The sequence below is a fragment of the Strix uralensis genome, chromosome 13, assembly GCF_047716275.1.
Source record: "Strix uralensis isolate ZFMK-TIS-50842 chromosome 13, bStrUra1, whole genome shotgun sequence".
Taxonomy (NCBI): Eukaryota; Metazoa; Chordata; class Aves; order Strigiformes; family Strigidae; genus Strix; species Strix uralensis.
In genome coordinates this window covers 2,474,481-2,486,863 of record NC_133984.1, presented here as the reverse complement: position 1 = coordinate 2,486,863, position 12,383 = coordinate 2,474,481, and the positions used below count along the sequence as shown (strand labels likewise).

General features: G+C 47.7%; 1 protein-coding gene across 1 annotated transcript; it reads left to right on the top strand.

The window, feature by feature from the left end:
* The first annotated feature begins 1,749 nt into the window (after window positions 1-1,749).
* Window positions 1,750-11,063, top strand: HMGN5 (high mobility group nucleosome binding domain 5). The gene is made up of 6 exons (XM_074882773.1): window positions 1,750-2,294; window positions 3,480-3,509; window positions 4,014-4,043; window positions 4,954-5,004; window positions 8,946-9,089; window positions 10,378-11,063. The coding sequence occupies exons 1-6, from the start codon at window positions 2,280-2,282 to the stop codon at window positions 10,423-10,425; spliced, it is 318 nt and encodes a 105-aa protein (XP_074738874.1). The 5' UTR covers window positions 1,750-2,279; the 3' UTR covers window positions 10,426-11,063.
* The last annotated feature ends 1,320 nt before the right edge of the window (window positions 11,064-12,383 follow it).

The following is a 12,383-nucleotide window of genomic DNA, read 5'->3' as shown; positions in this document are numbered from 1 at the left end:
TCTTTGCTTCAGCCTTCAAATAAAGTGAATCGCCACCAGTTCCTAAACACAGCCTTTTTAAGAAGATGACAGCAACAGGTAGCAGCAGGAAAGAGCAGACTAAATTGTATTTGGTTATGTGGCTACACTGAGGTTGGCAGTGCCTGGAAATGCATTCCCCAGCATTTAGGAGGCCAGTCATAGACATTTGTGAGTAGTTGGGTGTTTATCAACCAAAAAATCATGGCATTGGATAATTCTACACTGACTGGAGGAAGGAGGAGAAAGGTGGATTATGGATGGAAAACTGCTCAGCTTAACTCTAAAGTCCAGGAAGATAATAAACTACTGACATATAAGCACTTTGAGGCAATGTAAAAAAGTGACAAATCAAAAAATCACCATGAATTTGTCAAGAATAGGGGGAACAGCTGTTCAGAGAGCGGCACTGAAAGGGATCCTGGGATTACAGGGGATCAGAAAAAGAATCTGAACCAACATGGTGATGCTATTGCAAAGTCGGCAAATGCCACACTGAGATAGGTTACCTCATTAACCTGATTATTGGATATAGATGTAAGGAAGAATGCAAAGCTGAAAAGAGTCTGGAGCAGCCTAGGAATGACAAAAGATTTAGAAAATATGGCCTACAAGGTCATGAGACCTACCAGAATTTGTTTAGTCTAGAAAAATTAAGTTTAAGGGAGACTATGATAGTATTATGTGAAATGATATGGTATCTAAAATGCTACTGTGAATTGATGCTTATTGGTTTTTTTTATCTGCTAGACACCAAGCAAAGAAACTTAAATTCACAAACAGTTTAGATGCTGGGGAAAACTTTGTGGTTTTAAGGACAGCTGAGTGCTGAAAGTGGTTATCTGGGAGGACTAGAGAAATCTCCTTAATTGTAGATTTTTAGAAAGAGCTTTTGGCAGGAACAGTCACACCTCAGAGCAGCAGCTCCTGCTTTTTAAGTCTTCGTTGCAAAGCACTTTGGTCCTAAAGGTGGTAATAATACATGCCTTGTGCTGTCCGCAAAGAAATACACAAAACAGCTGGCTGAAACCCTGACAGAAATTGCAGTTAGCTATGATGGAAACAAGGGCAAATTTTCCTTAATCCGTGCGGAAGGTGAGCCTTCACCTTACGGCCTACCTCAAACTCACAGGCCCAGCTCCAGCAAAGATCTCGCACGCTTCAGCCGAGATGCAACAGACCAAAAGGCAACTTAAGAGCCCCAACTGGTCCCGAAAACCCCCTGCCCAGCTGTCGCCCAGCCCCTGAGGCAGTTACACCCCACGGCCACAACATTTTCACCCCGCGGGGCCGGGGCGGACAAAGGCCGCAGCCCGCTCCGCCGGCTGAGGTAACCCGAGGGGTGGGGAGGGGGGGGTCTGACGGCCCTTTCCAACAGGTACCGCAAAGGCGGGACGTGGCGGCCGCCGCCGGCCGGCCCAGCTCCCCCCGCCCGCGCCGCCCCGGCCTCCGCCGCCGCCCGCCCTCGGCTGCCAGGCCGCAGCGCCCCGCGGCATGGCGGCCCCCCGCAGCCCGGGCGCGGCGGGAGGGCCGGCGCCGCCGCCGCCGAGGCGGCCATGTTGTCGTCCTGCGGCCTGTGGTAACTTTCGGGGAAGTTTCTTTCCCGGCCTCTGGGGGGAACGCGGGGAAGGAGGAGGAGGAGGCGGGGGCGGGGGGGGGGCGAAATCTGCGGCCGCCGGGGCAGGGACGCGGCGTGCGCGGAGGCGCTCGGAGGAAGAGGAGGCGGCGGCCCCGGGGGCTGCCCCGGCCCCGCATCGCCTCCCGGCCCGCCCGCCCGCCGCCGCTCGGGCTGCCGGCGGCGCCCTCCCCGCCACAGCGGCGGCGGCGCCGTATTCACCGCGCGCTTTAGGCGGCCCCGCTGCGCAGACAGCGTAGCGCCGCCGTCCCTCCGCCTGCGAGCGTCTCTCGCGCTACGGCCGCCGCCCCGCCTCCCTGCCTCCGCCCCGCCTCCCGGGCCGCTGCCCGCGCTCCCATTGGCCGCCGCGGCCGTCACTCGGCGGCTGGGCCCATCTCGCGCTCCCCATTCATGCAGTTTGGTTGCGTGTTGGTGTATTTTACTGTTTGCAATAAAGAGGGGGGGATTTTTTTTTGTTCAGTTTCTGCTGCAATTAACTCTTGGTCCCTTATACATCTTTCTTTTTTTTTTTTTTTTTTTTTTTTGCAATTTTGCAGAACGGTTGAAACAGTTTTTTGGTGGTTACATTTATTTTTTATATATATCTATATCTATATATTTTGCAATCAACTATTAAGGTGCAACTATGCCCAAAAGAAAGGTAAGTACAAAAAAAAAAATAGGGGAGACAGATGGGGAACGAAGGGGAGAGATTAAAGCGGCGTTTGCAAAATTATCCGTAGATTCTTGCGCGCGCGCGTGTGTGTGTTATGTGGAGTTTTCGCATTTTTAATTTTTTGTGGATGTCCTAAAGTGGAGCTGGGACCGGAGGGAGAGGGCTAGGGCGTGTGTTGGGGGGCTGCTCGGCGCGGGCAGGGGAGCCTGTGAGTTCACTTTGGGCTGTTTTGTTTGCAAGGAGAAGGCTGAGCAGTGTCTCCATGCTGGATTACAAACAGCCATAGTGCTGCTGCTGCCCCTATGGAGAACACAGGCAGGCAGCGCCAGGCACGGAGGGCTCTGCCGCTCGCCCAGCGCCCAAAACCCCGGGGCCGAACGGCCCCAGCCCTCCCGGAGCATTTTAGTGCGGATCGGGGCCATTCCCCGGGAGGATTTGGGTTTAAACGGTGCCTCTTTCTCCTGCGTTTGCCTTTGTTCTCCTTTTTTTTTTTTTTTTTTTTTTTTTTTTTTTCTCCTCTCCCACTTCTTGTCATACCAGATGGTTGTGCAATGGTAATTTGGAGCCATTAGGCGGCGCAGAATTTGAAACTGTCCTTGAAGGAAAAACGGGGAAGGGATTCACCACCATAATTAGTAACTTTGGCTCAGTGGGCCACAACGCCCCGACACCCCCCCGCCCCTCACCCCCCCACAGCGGGCACCGGGGCCGCCCCCCCCACACACACGGGGACCATCACCCGCCCGCAGGGGCTTCGGCCCGGCCCCGCCGCCCCCGGCCCCGGGAGCCGGGGGCGGCGGGGCCGGGCTGAAACCCCGCGGGCGGGCGCGATCGCGGCGGGGCCGAGTGGCCGACATTGTCCTTGGCGCGGGACCGGCGACGACCTTGTTGTGGCAGGTAATTTGGCGGGAACTTTTTAAACGCGGGGACGCCTCGGCGTGATGACGTCGCCTCGGTGGCCCCCGAGGCATTGTGGGAGTTGTAGGCCGTGAGGGTGGGTTGCGGAGAGGGGGGCCTCTTTATCCCCCTCACACGCTCCTGGCTCCCGAAGGGGGGGGGGGGGTCACCCCGGCGGGGGGTGTGGGGGTTCGTCGTCCCCCCTCCCACCTCAGAGCTCCCCTCAGGGCCGAGCTGCCGCCTTCTCACCTCAGTCTCTCGCTTTCCTTGCAGGCTCCAGCTGAAGGCGAGGCAAAGGAGGAGGTAGGAGCTGCTTCTTCGGTGCGGGTCCCCACTCCTCCAAGAATTTGTGTGGTGCTCCACATAAATTACGAGGCCTGAGGGTCTGCGGCTCCCGGGGGTGGGTGCAGGCTCGAGTTTGGGGTGCCCAGGCCCATCCGTTGGCCTGTCGCCTGAGGTGGGCGCAGGGCGGCCCGGCTGCTGCCAGCAGCTCCGCCGGGCTGAGGCCAGAGGCCACCGGTTCCAGTGGGAACGTGTCCCCTTCAGCCTTGCGAACAGCTCGGTGACACAGCCTTCATGGCACAGCTCCTGGAAGTAAAGAAACTTTATCACCACCTCAGTGGGGTAGAAGGGCAGCGGCATAGAGTGAGAGCTATCGGAAGTCATTGCCATAATGCCCGTAATTTCATAAATCCTAGGATTTGTATGGGGTTTCATGGACGTGCCATGTTATTCTGGGTTGCAGTTGTGAGAAAGCGCTGCTTTATGTGCTCTCTGAATTTTATTGACACGTCTTTCTTTACGCAGCCAAAGAGAAGGTCAGCTAGACTATCCGCTGTAAGTATCTTTATTTACTCTCTTAATATGACGTCACGTGGGATGCTAAGTTCTAGGGGATAGTTATAGAGAAACTATTTGGTTTTTTCCATTGGTATTCTGAAAGGCGTGGTTAGAGTATTGCAATATTTATTGCAATGTTTTCAGTCCCGGAGTATCAACACATGACAGACTTACTTGTAGACATTTCACATGAGATGCAACACCTGTGTTAGCTCACATCCCATCTGGATGCATGAGTATCCAGAGTCAAGGAATACTGGTTCCAAGATGGATTTGTTCTCTGTAGGTCTTCTCTGTACAGAATCCTGCTTATAGCTCTGCAAACTACCTGCTCTCTCCTCATACTTGTAATTTGCCCATTGATTTTGAGGGCCCAACTGTTGGGTAAACTGAGACCTAGAGGGTGTAAATCTGTGTCATGCGGTAAGGTTCAGCCCAAAGTCACAGCCTTAAACAGGCTCTTGGCATCCTTTTCTACAGACGCTTAGCACACCCAGCCCTTTTTAAAGCCATCTTGGAAATGCCAAGTGGATAACAGTTGCTATTTAAAAAAGAAAGTACTTAATTTTAGTGAACACCAAGATGTATGTTCATACATAGAGTTATGTCCAAATGTTAATACCTTTCATTTTTGACACACACTTGCCTTCACAGCAGACAGCAACACCCAGACACTGTAACGATCCACTTACTACTACTGTCAGCATCTGTGCCGTAACCGCCGTGAGGAAACGTGGATTTGGACAAAACATACTGATCTGTCTCTGACCTTTTCTCCTTTATAGTATGGAATGAAGCAGACATCTCTAAACTATTTTTTGTTTGAATAGTTTTCAAAGTTACCAACATATTGCTAAAACATTTATAACATTCATCTGACTCTGTTTCTTATGTATGTTTTGTACAGAAACCTGCTCCACCTAAACCGGAGCCAAAGCCCAAAAAGGCAGCACCTAAGGTAAGTCTTTGAGATCTCTTCAACTGAAGTTGCACTTTTCTTTCTTGAAGGTGTTTAGGGGGGCGGGAACATCCACAACTAACCATTTTTGGTTTTCATCATTTTCTTTAAAGATTTAAGATTGAATGATGGGAGTTAAAAGAATGTGAAAGAGGTAAAGATAGTTTTATCCAACTCCTAGTGAAGGAACGCGGCAAACTCAACAGATTTTAAATCAGTTGTGGTGAAGCTTTACTGCTTGCCTTGCAAGGCTGTTCTGAAGCTTCTTACAATGCCTTGTTGGGAAAACCATGCTTTGAATAGAGATCAGAGACTCAATTAGAGAAGGCATTGAAAATCATGCTTTTAATTACCATTTCTTATGGTTTCATTCAAAGGCACCCTTTTCGGTTAGTTATCAGTTTGTCAAATTCTAGTCACTGAAGATAAAGTTCTACATACTGGTTTCCTTAAGCTGGATATTTTTTGAAATGGCAAAAATATTGGCATATCTGACAGTATAGTTAAAAAAGAAACTAATTAAACCTCCTTTTTGCTTTGCAACAGTTTGAAATTTAAAAGGGGACACTTCTGCAATCCATGAGGTATTTTTTGATACCCCCTTCCTGTCACAAAATCCCCCAGTGGATCACAGTTGCAGTGCTTTTTATAGATCTATCTGTAAATATTCAGATTGTATTAGGATTTTGCAGCTGGGGCGGGGGGGAAAGACAACAAAACTTTTGTATTCTTTTTAACCTGTTCCCATCGTACATTTTCCGTTGTGGTTTTGGATGGTCGTAGGGGCAAAGCGCAGGTGCGAGAGACGCTTTAGTTGCAGAAGGGGATGACGGGCTGGGAACCAGGAGCTCTTTTCTGTACATTTAAAAGGCCTCGTGACTGCCTACGGCACAGCAGACTTCCAGATGTTGAGAACTGTTCTACCTCTCAAGTCCTGCTACACGGAGCAGCAGAGCTGTCATGAGAAATGGACAAGGAGGAGAACCCCGCTTGTCGTTTCGGGGACCCCACGTCTCAGCTCTGTAATGGCGGTGGTGGGCAGAGCGAGTTTTTCACATCTGCATCTTGGTGGTGCGGCCGGATTTCGAGATCCCATTCCGGAGCGGCAGGGGAACCCAAGGACCCTGCTGCTCCGCATTCCTGTGGCGCAAGCGGCTGGCACACACTGGATTGCGTCTAGTGGCTGGTCCCCAGGAAGAGGAGAGCCTACTGCTGGTGGCTGCTCTTCAGCCCCAGTGACAGGGAGCTGGCTTGGGCATCTAGAAGTCCTGGCTTCAGCCTCTGCTGGTGACCCGTGCAGAGGTCAGTGCAGTAGCAAATGATGCACATTGTTCGTTTTTTTTTTTTTGCAAGTTTGCTTTTTCATTTTTATGGAGACATCTCAGGGTTTATACACAAAAGCTGCATTAGAAGTTGTGAAACTAGGCTGAGGACTGTCAAAACTTAGGTTTGGTCCCTTACTGGCTTACTGGCGCAGCCTCCTTCTGGGACTGCGTACAGCTCAGTTCTGGGAGTGGTGCCTCGGTCATTGCCCTGCGTGTTGCCCCCCAGTTGGACTGGGACAGCATTGATCCTCTCCCTTCTAAGGTGCTGCTTTGTACCCGGGATACTTGAGCTGCATTTTTGGCTCTCTAGAGCTCCTAATACCGGATCAGTATCTGTGTGAAGCGGGATGTAATAAGACTTGTGCAGGCATCTTTCATTTTTGTTCCCCCCCAAATGCTTAACTTCACAACTTTTGGGTTCTTTGAATGTTTTTCTGTGCATCAGAATAGATTTCACCTTTTAAACTTAGCCATCTTGAAAAACATAGACCTGGGAAAAAAGTTTTATCACTTTGTAAAACACGTGACCTTACTCTGAATTGATGTTGACATCTGTATAGGAAAATTAATACAATGGTATTAGCTCAGAACTAACCAAGAGGAGGGAAGAAGCTTGGAAATGGAAAGATAACATTGTCTCCTTGGGTACTTCTTTTCCTGGACTCACTGGGTTGTGGAAGGGGCCTTGATCCCTTACAGAAGAGCCGTCAGCTTGTCCCCAGAAGCCACAGGTCTTGCAGAACAGAGCAGAGATCCGGGGATCCTCACTCACGGCTGTGTGCTGCCAGGCACTTTCTCCCCAGTCAGTCCAGCCGTGGAAACCAGTTTCTGTGGATCCTTCTCAAATGCTTTCTTAAGAGGGGCTTGGCCAGCAAAGAGTGGGCTACAGAGAATTCCACTTTTAGCTCTGTTAATACTTTGTTGTCTTTTTTTAATGGGACAGGAAAAGATACCCTTCTTCAAACAACCCCAAGTCTTTAAAAATCCTTTACGGCTGACTTTAGAAGAGAGAGTGACTTAACATGCCCGTGCTCGTGGGTTTGGCGCACGCTGGTGCTGCTGGAGGAACCTGTCACAGTGCACTACTGGGCTGTGCTTCAAAGGGCTGATGAGGTCCGTGAGAGCAAACCAGTACCACAGCAGCACTGCAATTCTAAATCTTACTGCCAGACAGTACTGGAATACTTGGGTGCTGATATTACTGTGATATCTCTCTTTTTTCTGCCTCTCTTGAAAGTTGGAGGACTGTTCAGCCAGCGGAGGGGAAAAAGGGAGTGGAGGTATACTCTTCTTGCTCCTCTGGTGACTCTCTTCTGTCTCTTGGAAAGAGCCACTGCCCATCGCTGAGAAGTGGGTCCCCAGAGAGGAGGAGAGGCTTGCTGAGGGTGGGCACAGCCCGGGAGAAGGGGGCTCCTACCACTGTGTTGTAGTAGAATTTCCCACATGGGCTGGAATCCCTCAGCAAGGTCAGACCGGGGACTGGGAGGTTAGAGAGGAAAGAGACCCTCACCCATGTGAGTGCTACTAACCTCCCATCTGAAATTTTCTGCATTATTGTAGGAGTTGGTGTTAATTTTGGTGAGTTTGTAATCATCAGCATCACTGAAGAATCAGGTGCCTTTGCTCCTCGTACTCTGTGTCTGAGTTTACCCCTACCAAGCAGCTCATTTTCAATGTGAATTAATTTTGTACGCTAATAAGTGAGGTGTTGAAATAAGAAAGTATACTTTTTGTACCTTCTAGTCACCGTGACAACTCCCATCTTCTGAGTGGATAGATATTTTCAGCAATTATCTGTTTATCTTCACTTCCCTGTGAGTAGTAATTCTGCAGATATTTATGGTTCCTTTGTTGGAACTAGGTTAATCAAGCGAGGAACTAAGGTAGTTTGCTTAGTGCAGTTACTTACTGGCAGCAAGAGGCAGGTCCTCAGAACTGAAACTAATGAGAGTCGTGCTTGTTACGGTATTGGGGTCGGGATCTGACCTTGCCATATAGAAAACTTGCTACAGGAGTTGTAGCCTCAAGTTTTGTTTTGATGTAGCCTGATCCACATATAAGAAACTGCACTTAAATAATAAATTCAAAGTTCTTGTTGTTATTGAAGTGATGCTGTTGAGCCCCCAACTTGTCTGTCACACAAATGGTTTATTATAGTAAGGAATATTTCTGGCAGGGAAGGGGGAAAGTCCCTTGACTACAGCTTTGTTACAGTTTTCTAAATAGGCATTAATAGCACATCTGAAGTATTCTGGTATTTCCACTAGTTGTACATGTTCTTTTTGTTCTGTGGTATGCCTTTCAGCGGCACAGCAGAAATACAGGCCAGTTCAACTCCAACATTTTTTAGCTAATTTAATTGAATGCCTATTTAAAATAGGAATTCTTTTAACCCCGGCCATGGCTGCTTTTATATCATGCATTTCCCAGTAGCACATTCAGGACAGAATAGAGGAAAAGCATTTCTCCGTGGAAACTTCCATCTCATCTTTGTCAATAGGAAGTTCAGGGTGTAGGAGCAGGTTGTGTCGATGGTTTTAGAGTGGAGAATGTGCCTGTGCAGATGGACGAGGTGGAAATCGGCCTTTACCATATCACGGTCTGTTTTCTTAACAGAAAGAAAAGGCGGCAAATGATAAAAAGGAGGACAAAAAAGCAGCAACAAAAGGGAAGAAAGGAGCCAAAGGCAAAGATGAAACTAAACAAGAGGATGCTAAAGAAGAAAACCACTCTGAAAACGGAGATACCAAAACTAATGAGGTACTTTAGCTACAGTAAACACGGGAATAAACAGAGATGTGTTGGTTTTACCTCTGCAGGAGCTAAGGATTGGCCTCCTTGTCAGAAGGTGGTGTGTTTCACTGCCGACCAGCAGCAGTATCTGCACGGGGCAGCTCCCAGGGAGAGCCTGAAAGCATGGCATTCTCCTTCAGACCCGCTCCCGCTGTGCGATAGAGCCCTTCCGCAGGTGGTCTGTGCTGTCGTAGGGTCCCTGGCGGGGTCGGCACAAGAGCAATGCAGAATATTTGGGGAACAATAGGGCTCAGTAAGATGGCTATCCAACCCTGAGCTGACTTTGCATATCCTCTCTGGACTGCTGGATTGCCTCTTCTGCTCAGCACGGGTTGGGACTGGGCCAGAAATCTGGTTTTCAGTTTTACACAATTCTTTAAAAACAATTCTTCGCCTCAGAACAATTCAACCAGAGATCTGCAAAATAAACGTGGTCTTGTCTCTTGATCTGCAAGCCTCTTTCTTACAGGTTCTTACTGCATCAGCCACTTCCCTAAGAGCTGCCATTTGCTAGGACTAGCCGCCAGCTTCAGCCAGCTCCCGATGGCCTTTTCCTAGCAGATTTCTTACTGATAGTAGAAGCGCAACGTTTGCCACGGGCTCCCTTTGCCCCTGTAGGCACAGACCAGCCTGTTGTGTTCTCTCTTGCGTTTGATTGACAGTGATCTCTCTTCACGTGTTGAGTATCATTATCCAGTTAATGGGTTGTTTATTCTTCCATTTTTAAAACTTAATTCAGGAGCTTCTTTGCTAAAAATTAATATGGGGCTAATGTACTTCGCAGGATCTTTGGTAGGAGCTTTGCAATTTTGGTGTGTTGATATAAAAAGTAATAGCAGATATTTTTACAGAAACCAGGTGAGAAACAATTTCCCCAAAGATTGGACGATAGACAAGTATCATGGCTTTATGTGTAATTCTCACACTTCCCCATGATTTACGGAGATGAGGACTTGAACTTTCCCTGGCATTGATCCTAATTGAAAGCACGTTCTAAACCTCTGCCTCTTTGGAGGCACTTTACATTCCAAAATCAGCTTGATAATTATTTAATACTCATCTGTGTTTTAATTTTTAGAGTTCTCAGCCGACACGTCGTGTTGATATTTCCTGTAGTAGCTGTGCATTCTTGTCTATCTACACAAAATGTTGTCCATGTGTGTGCTAACGAACTAGTCTCTCTTTGATGCTTGTTAGAATGGAATCCGATTAGCATTACGAATAATATTTCTATTCTTCCCAAACACTTTTATAGGCACCAGCTGCTGAAGCATCTGATGATAAGGAAGCCAAGTCCGAGTAATGTTAACCCTGCCCTATATCTCCATCATTTGGTATCCGTACCTCCATGCTGTATTGTTAACAGAGAGGAATATTTTTATCAACTATTTTATAAATGCAGGTTTTTTTAGCATGAATTTAATTATGGAACATCTTCATCTCGGTTACTTGGGAATTAAATCCCTAACAAACAAAACAAAACAAAAAAAAAAATCATTGTTTTTAAATTTTGTGATTGTAATAGTTTGTATGGTACATGGAAAGAATAAGTGGTGGTAGCTTTTGACTTCTGTCAGTGTGTCCCTTTTTGTGTAAGTCATGCTTACAGACTTCAGATTTTAATTTTTCCCTTGTATGTGTTGTATGGTTTCTTAAAGTGGGGAGGTCTCAAAACAAATAACCGTGTTAAACATTCCAGTGGTTCTGTGGGTTGCTTTTATAAAGAAGGTGAGCTATTTTCATGAAAAACCTAAGAGCTGGAAATCTGTTGTTTCCCAAATGTAATTTTATTTTGTCAGTTTTGAAAAAATAAATAAATAAAAAGTGTAATCATGTTTTTAAATGAAATACAAACATTTCTTTTAAAAGGGCAGGTTGGTTGTATGTACCCACTGTTAGGAATTTTGCTGGATTTATCTTAATAAAAAAGACTCCTCAAAAGCTGATTGTGGTTTGTCGCTTGTGCCGCAGATGTAGTGCTGGAAGGCCGCCGAAGGCCGGGAGAGCTGCGGTAGCGCAGGGCTGAGGGACCCCGCGCAGCTGGGAAGCGGTTGGGCCGCAGCGTGACGAGGCCTTGGGCCCCCTCGGCACCGCCCTGACCGGCCCAGCCTCCGCACCCGCCGCGGGAGCAGGGCAGTGCCCAGGAAACGGGCAACTCCTGTCGCTTCCTCGAGCAAAGGTGGGATGCTTGGTGTTCTCCGGTACGCCTTAAGCGCTGTAGACATTGTTGTAACTCTGAAGGGTACCCTCTAGTTTCATGTGCCTATTAATTACGATTTAGAGCGGGGTTTTTTCCCTCTTAGAAATACTGCAGAAACTTAGTGACTACCACATTCTCACCAAACCCTTCCTAGCATAAACCAGGTTTCTGTTGATGTAGGAACGTTCCTAGTCCTGGTTAAGGTGCATACTTCCACAACCTGTGTATACTTTTCTTCTTTAAACATGTATTACTCACAAAATGTTTTCTTGGACTCGCCTTCTCCCTCGCATGACAACACGTATGTGTGCAGAAGTGCTTTCCATAATGCAAGCTTTGTTACTGCAGGAGATGACAGCTGGCCTAGACAGGAGTTCAGTGGGGCTTTAGCAGTAGTTTTACCTGGCCTCATTTTGCTACAGCTATTCTATGCAACTTTTTCAAGGACACTTCAAATTTTCCTCTTAAAGCCTCCTTTTATATAAAGTCTCTTCACATTGATGATCAAATATATAATATATTTAATAAGAAGAAAAATGTCTGCAATGCAGAAACCTTATCTTTGGCATTAAATCGTTTCGCAGCCTAGAAATGTGAAATTCCAAGAGCTCGCATATTTTATCTCATACCCAAAACCGAGCTCAGCATCTCAACACATAGTGGCTTGTATGAAATGTGTGTCCCAGGATCGGTACCCCAGGGTACTGGCTACCAGATGATGTTTAATGTGGATTTAATTTTCGAGGCCTAAAGCACTGGGGATTTTTATTCCTGCTGCACCACCTTTCATTCTGTCGAGCTGCTCTATAAAAGCGTCAGGGTTAACCGAGCTAGATCTTCCTCAGCAGTAAAGGTGAGAGTGTTTTGGAGCCTTGTCCTTCGCAGTATATTCCCTTAATCCAGCGCAGCCTCGATGGGGTGGGTGGCATTCAGGCATACTCTAGTCTCTCCTGCAGAGAAAAAGTATCTGGGATCCCCTGCCTGGTGGGAATGTGCTGAGGTGTGGGTGTTTTCCATGCTGCCAGGATTTTTTCTCTGTGTCCTGGACATCTTTCTGTGGG